The sequence below is a fragment of the Dermacentor variabilis genome, chromosome 1 (genome assembly GCF_050947875.1).
Source record: "Dermacentor variabilis isolate Ectoservices chromosome 1, ASM5094787v1, whole genome shotgun sequence".
NCBI lineage: Eukaryota > Metazoa > Arthropoda > Arachnida > Ixodida > Ixodidae > Dermacentor > Dermacentor variabilis.
The window spans coordinates 140,179,701-140,204,859 of record NC_134568.1 but is presented as its reverse complement, the minus strand read 5'-3'; the positions used below and the strand labels follow the sequence as shown (position 1 = coordinate 140,204,859).

Below are 25,159 nucleotides of genomic sequence, written 5' to 3'. Positions count from 1 at the left end.
CGAGATCTTAACATGCTGCTTTAAAAAGTAGTTTGAAGACTGCCGAATGCCAAGACTTGTCTGATTGTAAACAAACTATGAACACATGAGTTGCAAATAGTTTTAGGCAAAGCATGTTGACCATAATGAGGTAGGGGCAACCAGCAAATCTATTACATTTACCGGTCACAAAGCTTCTCTTACACTGCCATGGAAAACTAGCGGAAGCATCTGCCCCACGTGCTGCAGGAGGACAGGTATTGCAGGGGGAACAAATGCGTTCATGAAGTCGGAAACCAGGGGGTGTTGATGTTCCTGAAAATTAATGTGTATAATGCCGCATATAATTTCTCACAGAACAGTGCTATAAATTGAAAGCCTGTGGAAGAAATACAAAGTTTGGAAATTTAAATGTCCACGAGGGGCACATTCTCTACAGTTGTATCACTTGTGCTTCATTGCAAGCACTTTCGAATAACATTTACAGTGTATATGTGTGCAGACGAGAGGTCAAGTTGTGTGAATGTCATGTGTTCTTATGCAATCAGTTTTTCATTAGAGCATTGCTGAAAATAGCTACATGTGTAAGGTTTTACGAAGTCGCAAGAAAGCCCAACTTGGCTAAGCTCTTTGTTGCAATTGTGTTCACTAATGGTCTCTTTGATTTGCTGTTCTCGACTGCCCGAGATTTTCCTTTCAGCCAAGCATTGGCGTAAGTGCAGTCTCATGCAGTCTGGAATGGCAAATCAGGGAGACTCTAAGTAGTCTGACAAATGGTCTCCCATTGCCATCTCTTCAGCCATGGTGACCTTCAAATGAAACTTGAGAGAGTTTCACTAGAAAAAGCACGGGGAGGACTGTGCCTTTAGCTGCAACTTCTAAAGCTTTCTGCAAATTTGTAACCTATTGCTCTCGACATTATATTAATATTGTTCTGTGTTTGCAGTGGGTAAAGCCAAGGACAATTGACTACACTCCCAAAGTTGGGAAGAAGACTGCCAAAGTAAAGCAGGCTCTGAGAGAGCAGAATGTCAAGGTAGAGTTCATAATTCCTTGCTTCACGACAAACTTTCTCCATTACTTGGAAGTTTTTAAAAGGGCAACTTGTGAAGTACCTTGTGTTTTTTTCCCCCTCTCTCCCGTAACCTGTGTCTGCCACCAGCATTCACTATCAATGCAGTCTACAGCTGTAGGCTGCATCATACGCGCCTTCACGGGAAGGTTGTGCACACATGTAGCAACTAGTTTTAGATTGTATAGCAATGTGGTGTACAGTGTCGTCTTGCTATGCAGGAACACCTAAAACAGCTTCGGCAAGAGAAGAAGGCTGAGGTGAAACAACGAAAGGACAGGAGCTCAAGCAATGTTCTGGACCGGTTCAGACCAAAGTGATTTACTAGTTGTGCCATTTGTACAAATAAAACTAATTTTATTAATCATATGTACAAGCTGCTTACTTTGTCTTCGCTATTTTGTGCTTTACTTGTGATATCAGCTCTTTACTGACATAATGCACACCTTCATGTTGTGTGCGGCTTGTTTTCCTGCAAAGAGATAAGATCCTTGCTTTATTCATGGCTTACCGAAGTGCAGATGCACTTATGACTGCTAGTATGGCAGCTTACCTTTGCCTGACATTTCCTTGCCTTTTAGGCTTCAGACCCATCCTTGCATTCTGAAACAAAACAAAACGGTTAATGTAAACATAGTTATGGATCTTCTGTCAAGCTCAGTAAGCAAAGGGGAACCCACCAGAATTCGCTCTTCCCTTTCTTTAACTTTTTTGTCTTTTCTGTCAGTAATGAGCTCCTTGTAATTCAAGTAGTTGTTCTTGGGTGGCTAAAAAGAGGGGGGGGAGAGGGGAATAACTTGTTTCCATGTGAACCATAAGATACAAAGACTCACCTTGGCTCCAAGCTGCACAGCTAGAGCGATCTTGGCTTCTTCTTGCTTGGGTTTTTCCAAGCCTTTGATCCCGAATTTCAGAACATCATGTCTTGCTTTCTTAAAGCTTATTTCATTCACATCCCAATGCGTGTCACTGCAAGTGTTCTTTTCTTCAAGCTGATGCTTGTTTGCCTAAAAAACAATGTACAGAAGAACAGTGCGTGTCAATTTAACCCATCTCTGCGCTGCGTGTAAAATTGTTCAAACCAAGATCAAGGCCTCAAAACTGGAAAATGAAAATAATGGTGTTTCACATATGTTGCATGCATGCATCTGGTTGGACCTGTCAAGCAAAATATGTGCATGGTGTGTCAGAGAAAACTTGACAGACGAGTTTGCTGTCAACGTGAGTACCTGGTTATATAGCAGGTTCACTTTTGTTGCTTTTCATAGTAATGACTTGCATCAGGTAAATTAAAGCTTAAAAAAAAAATCTACCAGCCAGAATTTATTGATTTTTGGTGCCTTTCTACACTAACTGCATTGTGAGTCTCATGAATTTGATTTTTTTTTAAAGTATGCTAGACCTTTATGGGAACAAAATGCAATGCAGCGACAAATTTGTTATATCTTCTAACTTAAACAAAAATGCTTGCGACAAGGAGTCCAGCCAAACTTTATACAGGCCCACTTAGCTTTCTGATGGATGCAAAAATTCCAATTCTAGTGGAAAAAATTTTTTTGTTAGTTTCTACTGTTCCAAGTATGTAGACGCATAAGAATCCTGTTGGCATGCTTTGTTCGGTGACATCGGCAAAAAAATTAGAATTTTCTGACCTATAATGATGTAAACTGCCTCTTGTTTCAAACAGTCATTACCAAAGTTTTCTTGCATAGCTCATCTTAGTTAGCAGAGGAATGTACATTTACGTTTCCCTCCAAATTGCTCTGCAATCTGCCATAATCTCTCCCTATCAAATATTGATGATGCCCAAACTGATATTGATTTATCTAAATTTACTGTAACATCGTTCGCTATTGATTGTGAACCCGCCGTGGTTGCTCAGTGGCTATGGTGTTGGGCTGCTGAGCACGAGGTCGCGGGATCGAATCCCGGCCACGGCGGTCGCATTTCGATGGGGGCGAAAACACCCGTGTGCTTAGATTGAGGTACACGTTAAAGAACCCCAGGTGGTCAAAATTTCCGGAGTCCTCCACTACGGCGTGCCTCATAATCAGAAAGTGGTTTTGGCACGTAAAACCCCAAATATTTAAAAAAAAAAAAATTATTATGGACTGTGAAGACATGAACAGCGTCATCTTTGTTGCCAGAAAGGAAGGTAGAAACGGGGCCAGAGAAATAATAGTGTTGACATGGCACTTGTCTTTGCAACTGTCCAAGAATTTTTGAAACCAGTATAGAAGCACTTTTGCCAAAAATGAGGTAAAAAGAAAAAAGAACATCACGTGTTTTGATAACAAACAAGTCTTTCTAGAATACATTATAAGGAACATCTACATTTATTTTCTTGGAATGCTATATAGCATGCCTTCATCATTCATGCCATTATTTTTCTAAAACTTGCACATAAAAACTCAGTATCGAGAAAATACCGAGCATAATATGAGCTGCGCGGCTGCTACATTCAGTGCTTACAAGTTTGCCGATGAATGCTTGAAAGACATCACACAGCTGACAAAAACCAAAAAAGCATGTCATTTTGGCATGACCCCTAATAGCTGGGCGCTAATGTGTTTACGTAACCTAAATTTTATTTGTTGCTCCCATAAAAGATGCTGAAAAATGTGTTAAAACAAAATTAACAAAAGACAACCGATTACTGTTGGTGTCAAGATCTATGCACTCAAGTAAATTAAAAAAATATACATATGGTTGCGTGCTATACATGACCAGGTCCTATAAAAATATGAAAGTGGCGATGTTTAGTACAATCTCTCTCTCTCTCTCTTTTACTTGTGCACAATCAAACGTAAGCAGTAGCAGTTTTTGGTGCTAAAGGATGCGTAGTAAAAGCAGCATTTACCATGCAGGAACGCATGTGCAGTACGAGGCTTCTGTGACCAAGAATTAATTGGCTATCTTTATAAATGTTAAACAGCGTTTTGAAAGTTGTGCAGAAAAGCAAACCTTTCGTTTCGTGGGATCTTTGAATACTACTATGGGCACTCGATCTTCGTGTGCTGGCCCAGTCTGTGCGTCTGCAGCTGGCTCATCGCTAGCATCGTCAAGGCCGAGTTCCAATCTCATGCGCTCTATCTCGGTAAGCTTCGTTGCTGCAGTGGTGCACTTTCTACGCTCATCGGTGTTAGAGCGCCTTGATTTCTTTTGGCGAAGCTTCGATGCATTTGACCGGTTGGTTCCGTCCCTGTCATCCAGAAAACTATCTCCTGAAAAGAGAATGACGCCTTCAAATAAAGTGGACGCCAGTAGCCGCGTATTTTTACCGTAATCATACAGCTTCTTCAATAATCTGCTTGATAATCCCATTGCAGCATATGACAGCTGACGTGCTTCGAGGACGTAGTCGATACGCACGTGGCGAAGCGGCGGACGCGACTGGAACACAAACAAAGATGGAGGCTGATACAGCTAAGATGATGATGATGATGATCTGGATTATTTTTTCTTATTCGTTAGGTGATTAGCGATAATAAAACGTACAAAAGAAATGAAATATCTTGGAATAACTATAGCACATGATCTAAAATGGAACCTTCACGTGGCGACCACTTGTGGATCCGCACAGCGAAAGCTCGGCTTGTTAAAAAGGAAACTGAAGTTTGCCAGTTATGATGTAAAACTGATGATGTTCGGATGTGAAGTGCATACCGGGCAAGTGTTCGCCCTTAGGTCTAGAGTACGCAAGTATAATCTGGGACCCATACCAGCAATACCTCATCAATAAACTAGGAAAAGTACAGCGTCTTGCTGCCAGGTTTATCTTTTCCTCCTACAATCGAACACAATCAGTTAAAGAGTTACTTGATACTGATAAACCTGGCAGCAAGACGCTGTACTTTTTCTAGTTTATAAAAAAATAAATATATATATATATATATATATATATATATATATATATATATATATATATATATATATATATATATATATATATATATATATATATATATATATATATATATATATATATATAAATAGTTTATAAGAAAATAAATAACAATACACAATGAAAGGTTGGGGCTAAGGTGACTAGAATGATGGTGCGGTCTGGCACACAAAGTTTGCTACTGAAATTGCTTTTGTAGGAAACTCCACGCTGTAGTACAGTCACAGAACACCTATACAAACTTAGAGAAGGGAAACTGTACCTTCCACAGTGCTACGGAAATAAGCGTAGCGGTGGCGCCGTGAACTAAAGTATGCGACCACAGGTGGCGCTGTACAACCGGAAACGGAAACGGGGTTTTGCGCAGGATGGCCGCTTTACCAGGTGTTCTGTGGCTTTACTGGGTTTCTGGCTGCTGCGCCTCGATCGTGCTCCCGCCAGTTTAGTTGCTATGTGGCAAACCTAGCGCCTAAATTTATATGTAGGCGCTACATTTGCCACACAGCAACCAAACTGGCGGGAGCACGATCGAGGCGCAGCAGAATACATGTAGCGCTGAGTCATATCGAGTTAAGGCACACTCTGAACTGACTTTTAAGGGCATCCCGAGCGGTTTTTCGTTTATTACGCCGCCGTTGCCCCGAGTTGTGCCGCCGCGCTCCAGCTGTTGCATTTCGTGTAGGGCTACTGACATAATGCGGTTTCCAGGTGGCACGATGGCCTCGACTGGAATAAACGCACACGACACCAAAGATTGAGCAAGCCTGAAAATATTTTATTTTCATTTTACAAGTACAATAAAAAGCACACGTCTACGCATCCACACAAACGCGGTTACATAGTCAAGAACATAGTCAAGAAATGGCTCATTAATAAGGGTACCACAAACGCACAAGAAAGAAGACCTAAGCTACAAAACGTACGGCCGGCTGCTAAGTATAATAATTTCCCTGTCACCGCGTGTCACTTTTATACAGCATCTTTACAGCACTACCAGGCCGGGTAGTTTGGCGGAAAGAACGCAACAGCTTACGGCCGTCAGCTGCCTCTTCCTTACGAGTGTCATAATTATCCTAATCTCCGCATCAACGTCGTGCAACTCCGCATACAGGTATCTGTATCTGAACCATATGTGCCAGCTTATTACATGTGTAGTGAAATTATCATAACCACTGCGTCTTATCAAACGTATTGGTTTTGCAAATGCGCATTACAGCTGACGGAACAACATACTGTAAGAGAAGCACAAGAGAACAAGGAAAAAAGGAGGGTACAACACTTGAAGAAGAAATGAAGAATTAGTAGGCGTACAGCAAACAAGCGATGACGGAGAACACACAATGATGCATCGGGTGTTCTGTGACATCGATTTGCGTAGTTACGGTGTTATGGAGATCAACGGCATAAAAACGTACCTTCAAGCGTACTTCCTCAACCTCCGCCGCATTCATTATGATAATCAACGCCTAAACAAAATGAGGCACTATTTTTTGCCAAGCGTAGACCTCTTTACAGCAAGTCTATGTAATGACTCGCAGACGAAACCAGCATGCTTTCGAAAATGTTTTACCGCCGTAGTATTCGAACGCCAACGGCCAGGAAACACATCGATGCCAATAGGCTGTCGGCTGTCGGTGGTTATTCAAGTACAAAAACCTTGACGCTATGACTAAAAAGCAGCTTCAACAATCCAATTTAAAAAAAATCAACTGCCTAATTGCCTGAGGTAAAGAAACATCCTTAGACACCTCGACTGTTTATGTCAATGGTTTGTGTAAAGTAAAAAATTCAGCATGTTCAGCGCCCCTAGCAGAAAAAGCACAAATTAAAGTATTCGACCAAATTACAGTAACTCCACTTGCGCGCTCACGCTGAAACACGCCTCGATTGATTTTTCGCCCTCTGTGGCCATTTGTTGAACTTGAGAGTGTGCGGGCCCTGGTACAGTGAGCTAGAAGTATTGGGTAGTGGAAAGAGCGGAGGGCTGGGCGCACAGGCAGTGTGAAGCCAAGAGCGAAGACTCCCGCTAGGGGCGCTGGTGTGCTCTTCCCGAGGAGACCGTACCGGTTGGAGCTCGCGTTGCCCACGTGCGCTTTACCGCGTCATTCTTGTTGCTACGAGCCACCGTGCTTTTCGCATTTTTGCAAGTGAAGCTAGTGAAAGTGCCGAGCGTGACCGTTTCTCTGTTCGATGCTGCCCTGTTGTCGCTTTTTGGATAATGGAAGAGAAGAAGAAAAAAAGCGATACGCATTGTTATGCGCCCGGATGCAAGAGCGGGTATCCGGGTTTTCGGGAAGTAAATGGGCGCACGTTGTCTCTTTTTGGAGCGCCTAAAGACAATGACCGGCGGAAACAATGGGAGAGGAATGGGAAAATGGGAGCGGCCCTACGGCCAGAATCTGCTTCTATGGAAAAGCTTCTTTCGTTTCTGACGTACCTGACCGAATGGGAGCTGCATGCGGTGGTCGAGGTAGAGGTGGTCGAGGTAGGTGCAGCTCTTGTGTACATTCAGTACACAAGAGCTGCATCATGAGAGTGTTATGGATGTTATTGGTATTGTTTAGAGAAACCGCCAGGACCGGATAGCCATGCAGAATCATTGACGGTGAAGGTTGTAGCTTTTCATGTTACCACACGGCTGCACTTTTTTGTGAAGTCCTCAAACCATTCGAAAGATAACGGTCGGGAGACCTCAAGATATCTGAAGTTGAGCCGCTGTACATAAGTATGTGAAATGGTATTGTGTACTCCCTACCGTGGAATTCTTCTGTTGCAGTATGTTTCTTGAAAATGCCTCCCCCTACCCACTGATACTGTGACTGAAATAAACTGTCTTCAGGAGGCTCATGCTTCTGAAATGCACATGCTCATGGCTTGCTTAAATCATCATGATAGAATAATGCAGCAGTTTCAGGAGGGATGTCGTGCGAAACGCAATTGCTTGAATTTATGACAGATTTACACTTTAACATAAACTCAAACCTTCAAACTGACAGCATCTTGCTGGATTTTTCTAAAGCTTTTGACCGTAGCCCATTGTCGCCTGTTTTTGAAGTTATCATCATTAAAACTTGATTCACTAACTCTATCCCGGCTTCGAAATTTTCTTTCTAACAGGCAGCAGTTTACTTTCGCTAACAGCTTCTCCTCGCCCCTTTCAGATGTTCCATCTGGTGTACCGCAAGGAAGCGTTCTTGGTCCCTTACTCTTTCTGATATACATTAATGACATACCCAATAACTTATCATGCATGCGCATTTTCACTGACGACTGCATTGTCTATCGTTCTATTAACAGCTCTGATGACCACCTGATCCTCCAAAATGATCTTAACCAAATTATTAATTAGTGTGACACCTGGCTAATGACTCTAAATTCATCAAAATGTAAAGTGATGTTCTTCACCCGCAAACGCACTAGCTTGGACTATTTCTACTGCAGTAAAAATGTCCCATTATCTCGGATCTCATCATTTAAATATCTAGACGTAAATCTTTCAACAAACCTCTCCTGGACTTCTCACATTACTAACATCTGTGCCAGTGCTTCTCGATCACTGGGTTACCTGCGACGTAACGTTCGGAACTCACCTCCACTTATCCGCAATCTGGCATTTCAAACATTTGTTCGCCCTCGACTTGAGTTCGCCGCTCCACTCTGGTCTCCCCACCAAAATTACCTAATTACCATGCTGGAATCAATCCAAAATAGAGCCGCACGTTTCATTTCCCGAAATTAGGACTACCGTTCTAGCGTAACCCAAATAAAAATTCACCTTTCACTTCAGATGCTAAGTAATCGTCGCGACATAGCCTTTTTGTCATTATTTCATCAATACGCTCACCACACTAACAAACGCTCCCTACACCTAGAAACGTCATCGCACACGTCGCACAGATTACACAATCATGATAGCTTTACGCGCATCTATGGTAAAACAGAAGCATTCAACTCGTCTGCAATTCCCCGTGCCATTCAGCTCTGGAACAGCCTCCCCGACAACATAGTTGTGGAAACTGATCGTGAAAAATTCAAGCACTCATTCAACTCGCTTAACCTTTGTTAACCATTGATATCACACTCACTGTTCTGTGTTATTTTTCCTACCTTTTTCTTGCACTATAATACGTTTGTCACAAACCTAAGAGTTCTTTTTTATTGTACTTATATACAGCATTATGTAGCTATAATGTTTCTCAACTTTTAGGCTGTGCACTTGGCTGGTGCTTTTTATTATTATTTCATATTGTTGTTACTAGATTGTGTGTACTTGATTGATTCTATGCCCCCCTTACTCAATCCCCATGTAGGGGCCTTGTAAGGTTCTCTACAAATAAATAAATAAATAAATAAATAAAATAAATATGCATGCTTTCAGCACAAATAGATTTTCTATGGTATGAACAGGACTTGTTACTGCTGCAGCTGGGTAAAAAAAAGAAGTGAAATTTTAATGCTAGAAGTGCACTCTGTCGCTGCAGGGAGGAGGGGGGCGCACGAAGTGCGTGCATCGCTATAACAGACATTGCTGGTACGTGCTGTGCCCTGCCATCCGATGCTACAGATCTTATGGTAGCTTACATAAAACCATATTTACATGTTTGGCATGAGGAAAAATGAACGCAGCATTCTGAAACTCTGTGCCGCCGCACTCGCTTGCTGCGTTCTGCCGCATACTCCCTCAGCCGGTGCTCGGGAAGTGAGAGCTCGCGCCATCTGGTGAGCTTCTGCACAATATGCCTCGCGCCCGGACCGCCGCTTCTTCCACTACCCAATATTTTCTAGTGCACTGTAGCTGTAGTAAGCACTTTGAACTTTGGGAGCTTTGGCTTGGGCGTGCGTCTAAATGTCATACAAAAATTTCTCACGTGACCTGATCATAAGCGCCTAGACAACGCCTTGCCTTTAGAGACAGGATGTGCTTGGCTTGGCTAGCCGGCGAGCAGCTGTGCATGGCCAGTATAGCGTATAACCACGACCGGCGGTGTACCGTCTATGGTTGTACCATGGTTGTACTGCTGCGCCCATCTCGTTGTAATAGCTGTGGTGAAAGTGGTATGTGAGGTCATACGCGTTGTTTATGACCGTTCCTCGTTAGCGTTTGTGGACAAAGATTGCGCACGACTGTTTTTTATCGTGGTTAATTAGCACGCACCGTAAGAGCAACTTGTGAAGTTTCGTTGTTTCAAATTGAAATGGTGAACCAGTGCGGTGTCAATCAGTGGTAGATGTGAAATACCTGACATTCATATGTCGACTTCAACGAGCTTTGTCACCGATCAAGAGACAACGTAGCTGCGTAGGTCCAAGATGCACGCGTCTGGGTGAGTCGCGCATTTTTTTGTATCCTCGCATCAAAACATTATTAGTCATTACCATCCTCAGGTCAAAAACATTACAAAAAAGAAAACCAGAATTCCTGGGAGGAATTCTGGTTTTCAAAAAAATCAGTTGATTGCCCTTCCTGTCGATGTGTTATCCTGTCTCCGTTTTCTTCTTGTCTCCGTTTTCTCCTTGTCTCCGTTTTCTCGCGCTTTGTTCCTCCTACCAGCATGCGATAAACTATCCCAAGAAAAAAAAAGTTCTGCTACATCATAATCCGGTTTTATAATACAAAGTGTCTAAAGGTACACCGGACGTACCCGAATCCCAGAAGCTAAAGATACGTCTGACGTACCGGCTTTGCTTTCGTTTCGTTAGCTCCGCGGCTACTGCCTACCGATTTTTGCACATGTTTTGCAGAAGGATGTTCATTTAATTCAAAGGGGACCAATAAAAAATGCTTTTGAAAGGTCACCCAGCATACGAAACGCGCGAAAAAGCCTGTCCGACGTACTTTTTAAGAGACACGGCGTTTATAATAATGTAAGTGGCTTTTGTTTTTTTCATTACAGTTGTGCGACATAAATGGTAGATTGACGTCGCAGTTCTATTGCGTTCTTGTTTCATTTCAAGCATGTGGCGTCTACCCACTATGGCGTTCTTGGTAGCTGCAACAATTTTCCCGCGAGAAAAAAAAAGTTCCCTTGGTTCTCGAAGACCAAGGAAATGTGTCATTGAAGTAAATAATGCTAAAATTATTTATTGTTCTTTCCAAAACATTCCACTTAGTTTGTGTTCTGGAGTTTAAAAATTGCCAAAGTTAACTGCTGCATCGCGGCACTCATGTTCATGGTCCTTTGACATTCCTGTAAACAAAAATAATACAAGGTTCTCTGAGTGCAATAACCTTCTCTTACCTAAATCCCGATCTAATATGTAAAATTTACTCTTTGCTTCTGTAGTATTGTACTTGGGAATTGCATCCCTGCTAATATTAAATCACTGTTACGTCTATACAGCCGTGGTTGGCTGCCGACGATTTATTAAGTCAAGGAAACAGGCACATAGTAGCAGACACTCGTTCAGGCGCAGGAGCCAGCACTGGCGAGGCGTTCGTTCCATGAGGCTCACTCGTGCCAAAACTGCCAGTGCCTTCGCACGCGCACTTCATCGTTGTCGTCTTCTGCAGACATCAGTTCTTCCTTCCTTAGACGAAGTCTCCATAGCGGTCTGGAGCTACTTGAGGGGTGGCAAGGTCTTCAGCACCCTGGATTTAGCACAAGCTTACCAGCAACTTCACGTGACACCACAGACAGCAGAGATATTGACCCTCAACACGCTGAAAGGGCTCTGCAAGGTCAAATGGTTGCCTTTTGGAATCTCTGCAGCACCAGCCATTTTTCAACGGTTCATGTAGACTATGCTGTCTGGCATAACAGGCGTTTGTGTATACTTAAATGACGTGATCATCAGCGGAAAGGATGCCTTGGAACATTCCCTCAAATTGGAAGAAGTCCTCAAGAGGCTGCAGAAGTACAATCTGCGCCTTCAAAAAGACAAGTGCCATTTTGCAGTGAGACAAGTTTTTTTTCTAGGGCACCGAACTGACGAAGCAGGAGTTCACACCAGCTAAAAGAAAGATCGAGCTATCATTGAGGCCCTAGCACCAAACTGCAAGCAAGTGCTGTAGTCATTTCTCGGAACATTGGCTTTCTGTGACAGATTCTTGAAGAACAGGGCAACAGTTACCAGCTGTCTCTACCAGCTCCTTCAGCAGGACGCCACGTGGAGATGGGAAACTAGGCATCAAGAAGCATTTGACGAAATTAAGAGATTGCTTCTCAGTCGGACCGTAATGGCACACTACGACGAACACCCGCTGTGGTTGCTCAGTGGCTATGGTGTTGGGCTGCTGAGCACGAGGTCGCGGGATCGAATCCCGGCCATGGCGGCCGCATTTCGATGGGGGCGAAATGCGAAAACACCCGTGTACTTAGATTTAGGTGCACGTTAAAGAACCCCAGGTGGTCAAAATTTCCGGAGTCCTCCACTACGGGGTGCCTCATAATCAGAAAGTGGTTTTGGCACGTAAAACCCCATAATTTAATTTTAACTACGACGAACGGAAGGAGCTTCTTGTCCCATGCGACGCTCCACCATACGGCATAGGAGTTGTTCTGTCTCAACGTGATGACCAGAATAGAGAAGCACCGATCGCACTTGCATCTAGGACTGTTGGGCCGATGGAACAAAACAATGCACAGTTGGACAGAGAAGGCCTTACTGTAGTGTTTGCAGCTCATAAGTTCCACAAAGATATATTGCAGGAAGAAGGGTAACTTTCATCATTAACCACCAGCCTCTGCTTGGCATACTGGGCCCGGAGAAACCAACGGCTCAAGTACTTTCGCCATGAATGACCAGATAGGGCATCAAGTTATTTGCGTATGACTACAACATTGTCTACAGGCACGGAAAGAGCCATCAAAACATAGACGCATTGAGCCGATTGCCATTATCAGAATGCACCTACGAGCCATGGCCACCTGCTCGCGACGTCGAGGTTGATGGGTGAGAGGAAGTGTTGGCTTTCGTATCAAGTGAGTCCGGTACGAGAGGAATAGCAGAACTTATTTCTTTTGGCATTGCGCCCAATAATTTGTCTGCTATGCTCCAATCCGTTGACACTTGGGTTGCTTGCCTAGTCTGGCTAGTTTTTTTGATGTGGTTGAGATGGCGCCAAACCTTTCCGAGGACGCTTTTTATAAGCCAGGATCATGGTCCGATGTGGCACAGTATTTCACCTTCAATCCAGTATGGCTTTTTTAAAAACTGATGGATAAGCACTTTTTTTCTTACTGAGAAGTGACGTAATGGCTTCAGTGTCTCTTGGCGCTCATGGATCTGTGCTTGCGTCTCTGGCTTGAGTAGGTCGAGTGGACACAAAAGTTCTCGTCCAAACATCCCCCTTGCTGCTGTCATTCCTGTAACTGTGTGAACTGTTGTGTGTTGTCGATGCAGGAACCTCGCAAGTCGACACTGTATAGACCACTTTGTATCCATCAGGAGCGCTCTCTTCAGTTCTGCCACATAGTGTTCTGCCTGTCTGTCTGTCGCAGGGTGATGCGCTGATGATGTGATAACCTTTATGCAAGATTGCGCATAGAACTGCTTTATCTCGCTAGGAATAAAGGCTTTTCCATTGTCGGAGACTACTTTTCGGGGAATGCCGAAAGTAGCAAAGAGACTTTGGAGTACATCGATGACAACCGCGGATGTTGGTTGTCTCACGTGACTGACTTGCATCCACCTTGTGTACGCGTCCACAACAACTAAGTAGGTGCGCCTGTGTAGTGGCCCCGCGAAATCAACATGCACTGTGGTCCACGTTGTCTGGGGATGGTCCCAGGTGGGAATAAAAACTTTGGGTGGACTCTCTTGCATTGTCTGGCATTCATGGCACTGTCGAGCAGTTTTTTCGATAACCTTGTCGATTCTGGGCAACCGTATGTAGCTTCTTGCGCACTTCTTCATGGTTACCATTCCTCGGTGACCAGCATGTAGAAGTTCCAGAACGTGAGACCCCACTGAGCTTGGTGTAATCACCCGTGACCCAATCGTGTGGCAGTCACGAGGAACTGCCAGTGCAGTCGCTCTTTGTTGGTAAGGAGTGAAGTCATCTCCAGTGAGTTTCTCCACTGTACCATATTGCAGGATATTGTCTTCTTGTGTCAGACGGGCTATCTCTGTCGCTGTAAACAGTGGTCTCGACAACGCTTCAAACAATAGCATGTTGCCCAGTGCCCATGGCTCGTCGGTGTATTCTGATAATGGCAATCGGCTCAATGCGTCTATGTTTTGATGGCTCTTTCCGTACCTGTAGACAATGTTGTAGTCATACGCAAATAACTTGATGCCCTATCTGGTCATTCATGGTGAAAGTACTTGAGCCGTTGGTTTCTCCGGGCCCAGTATGCCAAGCAGAGGCTGGTGGTCAGTGATGAAAGTTACCCTTCTTCCCACAATATATCTTTGTGGAACTTATGAGCTGCAAACACTACAGTAAGGCCTTCTCTGTCCAAACGTGCATTGTTTTGTTCCACCGGCCCAACAGTCCTAGATGCAAGTGCGATCGGTGCTTCTCTATTCTGGTCATCACGTTGAGACAGAACAGCTCCTATGCCGTGTGGTGAAGCGCCACATGGGACAAGAAGCTCCTTCCGTTCGTTGTAGTGTGTCAGTACGGTCAGACTGAGAAGCGATCTCATAATTTCGTCAAATGCTTCTTGATGCCTAGTTTCCCATCTCCACGTGGCGTCCTGCTGAAGGAGCTGGTAGAGTCAGCTGGTAACTGTTGCCCTGTTCTTCAAGAATCTGTCATTGTCTCAATGATAGCTCGATCTTTCTTTTCGCTGGTGTGAACTCCTGCTTCGTCAGTTCGGTGTCCTAGAAAAAAAACTTGTCTCACTGCAAAATGGCACTTGTCTTTTTGAAGGCGCAGATTGTACTTCTGCAGCCTCTTGAGGACTTCTTCCAATCTGACGGAGTGTTCCAAGGCATCCTTTCCGCTGATGATCACGTCATTTAAGTATACACAAACGCCTGTTATGCCAGACAGCATAGTCTACATGAACCGTTGAAAAATGGCTGGTGCCGCAGAGATTCCAAAAGGCAACCATTTGACCTTGCAGAGCCCTGTCAGCGTGTTGAGGGTCAATATCTCTGCTTACTGTGGTGTCGTGTGATGTCACATGAAGTTGCTGGTAAGTTTGTGCTAAATGCAGGGTGCTTAAGACCTTGCCGCTCCTCAAGTGGCTGAGTACCTCATCTGTTGTGGAAAGTGGGTAATATGCTGATTTCGATAACTGATTCACTGTACAACAGTAGTCACCGCATATTCGTACCGAACCATTCTTCTTTCAAACGAGTACGAGAGGCATTGCCCAATCTGAATGCTGTGCAGGCTCGTTTATGCCTTAATCTTGCAGTCGATCCAGTGCAGCCTCTACAGCCTACCGCAGCGCGAAGGGAACCGAATGTGCTTTTAGAAACTTTGGTGTTGCTCGTTCCCCAAGTTTTATTTGTACCGAAGGACCGACATGCCCTAAGATGTCCTCGCCGAACACAGACTGGTACTTGTCCAGAAGCTTGGAAACAAGTTCATTGTCTGCTACATCATTGATGCCTGTTATCTGTATAACCAGATGAGGAAACCAATTTTGTCCCAGGAGGTTATACCCTGCTCCCTTGACAACGACAAGCGGTAGAGTGTGAGCGTCTTGTCCCGGTACGTTACTTTCACCGTTGGATAACCGAGAACTCGAAGGGGCTGACCTGACCATCTACGTAGGAGAATGTTGTTCGTCTGAAGCCATGGTGGGTCATGTGCTCACGTGGCTGTGAACATGGCCTCACCGGTGAGAGTGCAGGCTGCATCTGAGTCAGCCTCAAAATCCAAGGACTTGCCATTTATGCGTAGCTGCAACATGATCTTCTGTGTGCTTTTCGCATCCCCCAAGGAGTTGAGTTCGTAAAGCGCCACGTCTGGTGCTGAGGCTGCTGTCTTGGATTTTCGATATTGTTATTCCTCTTAGTTCTTGCCTCTTTCCGCTTCTTTATGCATGCTTTTTCAATGTGTCCACGTTTTTTGCAGTAGTTGCAGGAAGCTGTCTGAAACATCCAAGTGTACGGACGATGTTGCGCATCACAACGCCAACAGCATTGATTCTTCTTTTGAGTATATGTACTGGAGCTACCTTACTTTTCTGTCTTGCAGGTGCTTGTGCTGGCTTCGTGAATGTCTTTAAATTCTGCCTTCACATTTTCTGATCTTCGATGATGTTTTCAGCCCGCAGTGCAAAGTCACTTTCTTGAACGTCAAGTCCTTTTCTGTGAACAGCCGTTGCTGAGCCTGCTCGTCCCGAAGACCACAAACAAAATTGTCACGCAGCATTACATCAAGAGGCAGCATTGTCGGATTCGCAGACTTGTCTGTTCTGGTTCCAAAATTACAATCAGCTGTTAGTTTCTTAAGCACTGTCGCGTTATCATTGACTGTTTAGCCATGCAGTTGGTCACATTGTTGGAAGCATGGCCTGCTGAACACTTCAGAAGGTTGTGGATCAAAATGGGCCATGAGCATCTCGACTATACCCTTGTAATTCACTTGGCTGGGCTGCTTGGGCTGTACGAGAGTGCACACACCGTTGTAAGTCTGCTCCCTGCACAACATTAGCAGATGAGCTCGTTTCTTGGAAGCATCCGTAATGTCGTTAGCTTCAAACAAGAATTGAAGCCTCCCATACCAGGACCTCCCGGAGCCGGAGCTGCCACTGAACTCGGGTAGCCGACCAAAGTCAGGCGTTGCAATGTTGATCGTTGACGTTGGTGAAGTGCCGGTGAGTCCAGAGTCTTCCTCGTCGCCAATTGTTACATCTCTACAGCCGTGGTTGGCTGCCAACGATTTATTAAGTCAAGGAAACAGGTACATAGTAGCAGACACTAGTTCAGGCGTAGGAGCCAGCACTGGCGAGGCGTTCGTTCCATGAGGCGCGCTTGTGCCAAAACCGCCAGTGCCTTCACACACGCACTTCGTCATCTTCTGGTGACATATCAATCACAAAAGAAAAAGTGACTTTTCCGTCAATTCTAAGCTGACAAAGTCACCTTCAAAGTGGGAAAGATATGCCTGCAGGAGTACACTGTCCTGTTAAAACAAATATGAAAGAGTTATTTCATTTGTACTTACAGAATTACTTATGTGAAAATCCTACTAAGTTTTGGTATGTTGACATTGAGCATTGGTTCGCACAACATTTGCTTGTGTTGTCTAGATAGCTTTCACGTTTGACAAGAGCTGGGCTCGGATTTCGCAAACACATATTTTCCCCCAGTTATCATCTGCAAGCCCCCTGTTACAAATTTCATTCTGCCCAGCTGTGAAATAACACTGATCCCCTGATTACCTTGACTAGTGAAAGCATCGGAAATCTCATTGACAACATTAATATCTTAAGTGCTCCAGGGTCAGACAATGTTACCACAAAGATCTTTAAAGTTACAAAACCCATTTCCAGCCGTATCCTAGCAATAATTTTTTCATGGTTTCTTGAACATAGCTTCTGATGCATGCCTGGATAGTTAAGTTGCCTTGTTTATAAATCAGGTGTCTGCTCGAATTCATCTGATTATTACCCCATTTCTTTGACTTGTATTGCATCAAACCCCTTGAGCACGTAATGTATGTGCGCATCATTTGCCACCTTGACAATCAATCATTCTTCGGCCACCAGCATAGGATCCATCCTGGTCTTTCATGAGAAACTTAATTGTTCAAATTTCCAACTGATCTACACTTAAACATGGATTCTTCATTTCAGACAGATGTTATCTACTTGGACTTTGCTAAAGTCTTTTCCACATCAGTGACTGATGGAAAAACTTTCCTCTTTTAACTTATGCCTATATTAGCTGCTACCTCATTTGTTACTCACAATTTACTGTTATTGGCACTGGAAAGCAATCTCCAGCATTCTGCAGGGCTGTGTTGAGCCCTCTGCTCTTTTTAATTTTGATTAACAATCTTTCCAGCACCACCTCTTTCCTAATCTGACTCTTTGCTGATGAAGGTGGCATTTTTTATCATAGCACTAATACCAGATAGTACTGCAAAAACTCCTAACAATTGGAAGCTGCGGCACTGACTGTTAAAGGGCCCTTCACCAGGCCCCATAGCAAATTTTGGTTATATGCTGGAAGTTATGTGTCCTCTAGGGAGCGTTCTACCGAAAAAAAAATTTCAAATTGGCTCATTAATAGTCGAGATAGAAATATTTCAGTGGCGCGAACCCATGATTTCAGCAGGCGGGCTCCGCTGCATAGTGAGACCCCCTCTCCACTCGCCCCGTCTAGCCTCAGCAAGCGAAATTCCTTCCCTGCGTTCTCCCATGCCGGACCTTGAGGATCATGTGACACATACGTCATGGGTCCCGCCCTCACTTTTTTTCTGCTCGCATTTTTTTTTTGGGCAATGCACACTTTCGCTGGCGGCGTTGCACGCGAGCTGGTATCATATTGCGCAGCGCACAAATTTGCATGCTGTTCACAAGGACACATGACTAGTGGTATAATTCAGTGCTACACGAATACTTATCCTGGTAGCTGAAGCTAACAAAGAAAAATTCCGTCACGACATAAACATTCATTTCTTACTTTAAAAAAAAAAAGACTTCTTGTCTGTGTTGTTTCTTGTATGCTTCTTTTCTTTTTATCTTAGAATTTTAGAGTTTGTGTAAACTTGACTCTTCATTGTATTATTATGAACAAAGTATTGTATATTTGTATAATTTTGTATAATTGTTTGCTCTTTATACTGTGTAAAATTTTTTTCCCCTTACCCAATGCCCATTCTTCGGGCCTGTAAGGTATATTGAATAAATAAATAAATAAATACTGAGTCAGAACAAGTGGATCGCAGAGCATGATCACGCCACTGGAACACGGTAGAAAATGGCATAGTTTCGGTACCTGCGCACATGACCGCACAAGTGTGGGAACAAGCAGACGAAGTGGAAGTACATCTCTCTTCCTTCAGCGCTAAGTAAAGCAAAAAACATGCAGACATTCCGTTTGTGTGTTTTATTATTTCTCTAAACTTCAATTCGTCAATTCAAGCAATGGATCACACAAATAACAGATGGTGCCTTGAATAATTCTCGAAGTCACGTGTCACCATAAGCAACGTCACACTGCGGACTCGAGTACATAGGCGCAAGGCCGCGAGTGCATCACCATCCAGCTTGGAGCGCGGCAGCTGTGAGGAGGAGGAAAAAGGGCGTTTGGTTTGAAATTTCAGATCTTTCCGCAGCGCATAGTGATGTAATACTTTGCACACACAATCTTTATCACGCAATGTTTGCTCTGCGCTTGTCAGCTCAAAATGGCCAGACCTGGTGAGGGGCCCTTTAAGTGAAGCTCAACGTTAGCAAATGTGAGCTCATGCAAGTAATGTACAAATTCTATACTCAGCTACCCTACTCTTTGAACTCTGCATTCATAGCACTAGTTGACTTGCATCATCACCTTGGCATCACTATTACAAATGTGCTTACTTGGTTTTAATACAACCCGCCGTGGTTGCTCAGTGGCTATGGTGTTGGGCTGCTGAGCACGAGGTCGCGGGATCGAATCCCGGCCACGGCGGCCGCATTTCGATGGGGGCGAAATGCGAAAACACCCGTGTGCTTAGATTTAGGTGCACGTTAAAGAACCCCAGGTGGTCAAAATTTCCGGAGTCCTCCACTACGGCGTGCCTCATAATCAGAAAGTGGTTTTGGCACGTAAAACCCCAAATATTATTATTATTATATTGGTTTTAATACATAGACAAAATAGAATCTGGTACATCAAAATCATTTGTATGTATAATATGAAACATTGAGTTGTGCACTGACCCCACTTAAAAGCTAGCCTTTGAAACCTTTATACAACTGAAGCTTGAATGTGGTTGTGTCCTCATCAAGAGTCCTCATCAAATATACTTAACACATTTGAAGCAATTCAAAATTGGGTGTTTATCATAGTTACGTGCAACTGTCAGCAGAGCATTGTGCAAATTATTGTGTCTGTTGGACTCTATACATTAAACCACCACCACAGAATCACCAGACTTTGCCTCTTTCATAAACTGTACTCTACTTCAATCATTTACATGGAAAACTTCTTATCTTGCCTACCTGCACCTCACGGCTGCTTCTTAATTTTTGAATGTTTTAGTACACAGCGTTTACAGGGTTCGATTGACAGCTTCAGTCGGTCATTTTTACCATTAGCAATTGAAAAATGGAATGAGCTACCACATCAAATTATCTACGAATGTAACCGCCTGAAATTCAAGCAATTATTGACAGTTTGTGTCAGGAATTAATATTTAAAATTATGCCACTTACAGTCTTCTGAGCCTTATAAAATGGATAGTTGTTATGCATGTTTGGATAGCCGTGCTCTGATGTATCTTTTCTTTGACCCCCCCCCCCTCTTATGTAGTACCCTACGTAAGAATCGAATAAATGATGATGATAATAATCTTGAACTTCTGCTAATTTGTTCCGACAAGCTTACTGTTTGCAGAGTCACTGTGCACTCTTGGGAAATCACACTTTGATACAGCTGAACTGTAATGAACTAGTATTTGCGATTTCTGAACTGATATCAGTACAATTTAATGATTTCGTAGGCTAGGAAACACAGTGAATGCACTTTTAATCCTGATTCAACGAAGTTGCTCGGAAATAAGGAAGAAAAAGGTGGTTATTGTAAATATCTGTTGTTATAATGCTTTCAGATTTATTGCTGGTGTATGCCAGCAGTCATGTTTTATTATGATAAAACTGTTCACTTGGGATACAAAATGGCATGTTTCAAAGTTGCGTTCATCTGTGTAGGCTGTTCTGGAACAATCTCCAAAGATGAAAATAGCACCACTAAACTTGAGATGCTGAAAACAGTTTGAATGGGACAGTGGCTTTGAAGTTGATGCGTGAAACATTCGCGAAAGTCAAGGATTCAAAAGGAGAAGAGTCTTTGCATGTTACCAAAGTTTTCATATTAGCATTAGACCGAGTGGGAGATGCCATTATTTTCCTTAGGCAATGTGGTGCTCTTCTTGAAGGATATGGAAATGCACTGAATGTAGTACTACAGTAAGTGCATGCTAAAACCTGCACAACAATTACATTTTTTTTCCACAAAAGCTTTTTTGTTTTGTTTTGTTTTGTTTTGTTTGCAAGACTTTTTCTTTGTTAGCTTTCTCGGTCTTCATAGCTCCCGATTTAATGAAGTAATTTTCAGTGCCAACCAGCCTGGTTGTACTGACATTTAATTTTAGTATTGAAAAAAAGAGTACAGCTCCAAAGTCAGTTCCATTATTTCTTTGTTCCATAAAGGTTTCATTAATATCTTGCACTCTCAGCATTCATAATGTACACCTGTTTCTGTATCTTTTGCTGCAGTATCAACCTGACTAGTCAAGGTACTTCAAGTGCCCTGGTCCATGCAGCCCTGGCATCTTGCAGTCCACAACAGCAGCAGCAACAGCAGCAGCAGCAGTTAGGTGCTCAGGCTGCAGCACTTTATCATGCAGCCAACCCTGCGATGGCCAGCATACCTCACTGGGCAGCTCCAATGGCAGCACCGCCATTTCCAGTTCCCCGTCCAAGCATTCCCCCACCCATTCCCTACAGAGCTGTGCCTAGTGCAAGCTATGATGCAGGTAATACAAAGTTTTTTTTAATTTTTCACAAACAAAATTGATATGCAAGTGAACATGACACAGCAAACCCAAACGTTAGAACTTATCAACTTACCAGCGCCCATAGTTAGGCAAAGTGACTCACTCTACAAGCATTAAAGGGCCCCTCACCAGGCTCCATTCGAAATTTCGGTTAAACTCTGGAAGTTCTAAGGTGCCATCAAGGGAGTCTGCTACCAAAATAATTTTTCAAATTGCTTCATTATTAGAGAAACCCACCATGGTTGCTTAGTGGCTTTGGTGATGTGCTGCTAAGCACGAGGTCGCGGGATCAAATCCCGGCCAAGGTAGTCGTATATTGATGGGGGTGAAATGCAAAAACACTCGTGTACATAGGTTTAGGTGCACGTTAAAGAGCCCAGGTGGTCAAAATTTATCCGGAGTCCCCCACTACAGCATGCCTCATAATCAGATTGTGTTTTTGGCACGTAAAATCCCATAATTTTATTTTTTTAATTACGAGCTAGAAGATATTGAAATGTCATGTTGCCATACTACTAGGAAGCGATTTTCACTGCCAACAGAGACTAGCATCAGCAGGTGACATTCCTTCCCTGTCTTCTTCTATACGAAAGCCGAGGGACCGTGTCACGTTCATGTCACAAGCTTCGCTTTTTTCTTCTCTTCTTTCTTTTTTCTGCACGGCGCGCTTCCAGTGGTGGCATATCGCATACTGTATTGGATGAGTTACTGAAGTTACGTGCCATAGTCTGCGATTTTGCAGGCAGTACATCTAATGTAAAGGCATTTGTGCATGTGACCTTGACTCATTGGAAGTGGTGCTCCCTTGAAAGGAAGGAGGTGTGAGCTTTTGCTCAAAATTTTAGCTGTTTTTGCACTGTGCATTGCTTCGATACTTTGTGGACAGGATTGTCGGTGCATGATCTATGCGCTGCACTTGTCAGTTTGCAATGTCCAGATGTGATGAGGGACCCTTTAAAGAAATAGTTGTTCAACCCTCAGACTTCTTCGAATAGTCTTAGATAGAAGTAACCTATTAAAAAAAGACCTACATATAATCACATTTTGGCACAGTTTCAAGTGAAGAGTTTGTCACAGCAGCTGTGATTAAAGAAACACCTCTTTATCTGCACTTCTCCCACCTGTACAAGATGTCTTGATTCCAAACTCCCTATGCCACTCTAGCTCTGTATTATCTAATGAAAAAGAATGTCCACAACCAACACTACAGTAAAACTTTGTTAACTTGAACTCTGATGCCTGAAATATCGTTTAATCAAAATTTTTTTCTGGCCATGGCATCAAATCGTGTGTTTTTCACCCCTTATCTCAAAAAGTTTTTGTGCTCAACTCCAGATATCTCAGAATCTTTATTTCAAAATACCAGGGAAGAGGTAACATGGAAGCATTAGCAGCATCACTAGCACTCACTTTTTACCCAGCAGCAGCCCACCAGCTGAGTCAGACGCCATGCCGGGCCGGGCTCCCCATTTAGCTTTTCCCTTTGTTTCTGTCTATGTGTGCATTTGTTCAGCTGTTCACTGCCACTCTATTGCAACCTCACGCAATAGTGGCAAACTGGCAGCTGAAGTCTTTCTTTTTTCTCTCTCATTAGGATGCTGTCAGTGATGCATCAGTGGGGTCACAGTGTATTAGTTGCAACTTTTATCAAGATGAGCACTTTTGATCAGGGGCAATCAGCCCATGCGCTGCGACCAAGAGAAGCCAGCATGCAAGCCCACAGCGTTTTTAATGAAATCACGGCTTAATAAGAACGCTCACTTCATGCTCACGTGGATGTGAGGCGTAAATGCCGCATCACTCGAGGGCATCTGCTAACAGCATGACATTTACACTGTTCTGCAGTTCAGTTTCAGTTTCTGAATTTAAATTGTACATAATTAAAAAGTGACAGCATCAGCTTTTTGGGTGTCATAATTAATCTGGAACCAGTCATGCTCGCATGACTGGCTTCAAAAATTGCATTAAAAAGCCCCTCACCAGCTGACATAGCAAATTTTGGTTATAAGCTGGAAGTTGTTGCGTGCCCTCTAAGGAGTGTTCTGCTGCAAGGATTTTTCAAATTAGTTAATTAATAGCAGAGATAGAAATATTTGAAGTGCCGTGAACCCATGATTTCATGAGGCGAGCATCACCGCCAACAAGACACTCTCTCCATTTGCCCCGTCTAACCTCTGCAAGCGATATTCCTTCCCTGCTTTCTCCCATACCGGAGCCGGAGGATCGCGTAACGAATACGTCATGGGCCCCGCCTTCTTCTTCTTTTTTTTTTCACTCGCATTTTTGCTGAGTGACTCATTTCTGGTGATAGTCTCGCACGTGAGCTGCGGTGTTTGTCTCGTTTTGTGCAGTGGATGATTTTGTGCACTCTGCACAAGAGCACCTCATTAGCAGTATAAGGGTGCGCCACAATTTTGAGCACTGAGGCAGGCATGAGAGGATGAAAGAGCATGAAAGAGCATTCTCTGCATGCGCTACTGCAGAATGTGGGAAAAGTAGACGAAATGGAAGTACATCTCTCTTGCTACGGTACAGTCAAACAAAAACACAGAGACATTCGGTTTGTATGTTTTATTATTGCTCTAAACTTGTTTAGAAAAATCATAAACTGTTGCTTCAATGGACGAAATATTGTCTCTTGAAGCAGTAGATTAAAAAAATAATTGAAGTTGCCTTTAATAATTCTCAAATTCACATCTCACTATGAGCGCCGTTACAGCACTGCCATGTATGTGCTTGCACTTGCGAGAGAGACGTCGACTCTCCGGCTGGTAGTGTGGCACCTGCGAGTACAAGGGCAAATGGCATTTGGTTTGAAATTTAAGCTCTTTCCTCGGCACGTATGGATGTCATAATTTAACAGTCATGATCATTAATGCGCATTGTAGGCACTGTGCTTGTCAGCTCAAAATGGCCACACCTGGTGAGGGGCCTTTTAGGTCAATCGTCTGGGCTTAGTGCCAATGACCGAGAATATTACTGGCAACATGTTGAAAAGGCTCCATGTGTTGTATGCATGGCCAGTGGGCTTCTATTTTCGTGATTTCGTTTATCTCAAAACTCTGCTTGTCTCGAAATCTTTTCTGGTTTTAACAGCTTCGAGTTAACAGGGCTTTACTGTACATCCTTGTTTACTGCACACAGCCTCAGCTCCACAGCACCTAAGCTTGGGCAATATGGGCTGCGCCTGCTGCCAGCAGCAACCCAGTGCATAGGATATACACTTATTTTTTTATGTGGACTAACTTTATTATGTGCACTAGCTAACCTGCACAGAGTTTGTTCCTCAAGTTGATTTGCAATTTCTGTTGAGATTGACAATGTGAAGCAATGACAAAGACACCACCTCGTTAGGGTGTGGTCTTTGTAGTTTGTGTGCATGCCTGACATAAACTGCATGGAATCTGCTCTTCTTGTGGGTGGAGTTGGCCTGTAATGCAATTTTATCTGTTGCACAGGCATGCTCCGTTCACAAGGGCAACTGCCATTGCAGGCACAGCCACAGTGGAACACATCCTGTGTCCCTGTTCTTCCAATCTCTCCTTTGTCTAGTAAGTGTCTTTTTCTTTTTTTTTATGAACGAAATGGGCAC

General features: G+C 43.5%; 3 protein-coding genes across 7 annotated transcripts in view; 2 read left to right on the top strand and 1 right to left on the bottom strand.

Moving 5' to 3' along the window:
• The window catches only part of LOC142585471 (WD repeat-containing protein 46), a 72,828-nt gene extending 71,408 nt beyond the window's left edge, over positions 1-1,420 (top strand). For all 3 annotated transcript variants that reach the window (XM_075696275.1, XM_075696266.1, XM_075696257.1), the window contains 2 exons: positions 926-1,015; positions 1,273-1,420. In XM_075696275.1, the coding sequence (XP_075552390.1) occupies positions 926-1,015; positions 1,273-1,371 (189 nt within the window). In that variant the 3' untranslated portion in view covers positions 1,372-1,420. The remainder of the gene's footprint in view (positions 1-925; positions 1,016-1,272) is intronic.
• On the bottom strand, positions 1,388-4,490 carry LOC142585490 (uncharacterized). Its single transcript, XM_075696286.1, has 6 exons — positions 4,333-4,490; positions 4,016-4,275; positions 1,885-2,058; positions 1,732-1,818; positions 1,605-1,654; positions 1,388-1,523 (listed from the first exon to the last, which is right to left on the bottom strand). The coding sequence occupies exons 1-6, from the start codon at positions 4,373-4,375 to the stop codon at positions 1,433-1,435; spliced, it is 705 nt and encodes a 234-aa protein (XP_075552401.1). The 5' UTR covers positions 4,376-4,490; the 3' UTR covers positions 1,388-1,432.
• A 5,421-nt stretch (positions 4,491-9,911) lies between these two features.
• Positions 9,912-25,159, top strand: part of drosha (ribonuclease 3 drosha) — a 238,139-nt gene continuing 222,891 nt past the window's right edge. Inside the window, exons 1-3 of one of the 3 annotated variants that reach the window (XM_075696237.1) lie at positions 9,912-10,279; positions 21,287-21,546; positions 25,026-25,118. In XM_075696237.1, the coding sequence (XP_075552352.1) occupies positions 10,266-10,279; positions 21,287-21,546; positions 25,026-25,118 (367 nt within the window). In that variant the 5' untranslated portion in view covers positions 9,912-10,265. Of the gene's footprint in view, positions 10,280-10,659; positions 10,821-21,286; positions 21,547-25,025; positions 25,119-25,159 lie in introns of those variants that run through there. The other 2 variants (XM_075696246.1, XM_075696229.1) reach the window with 2 other exon arrangements.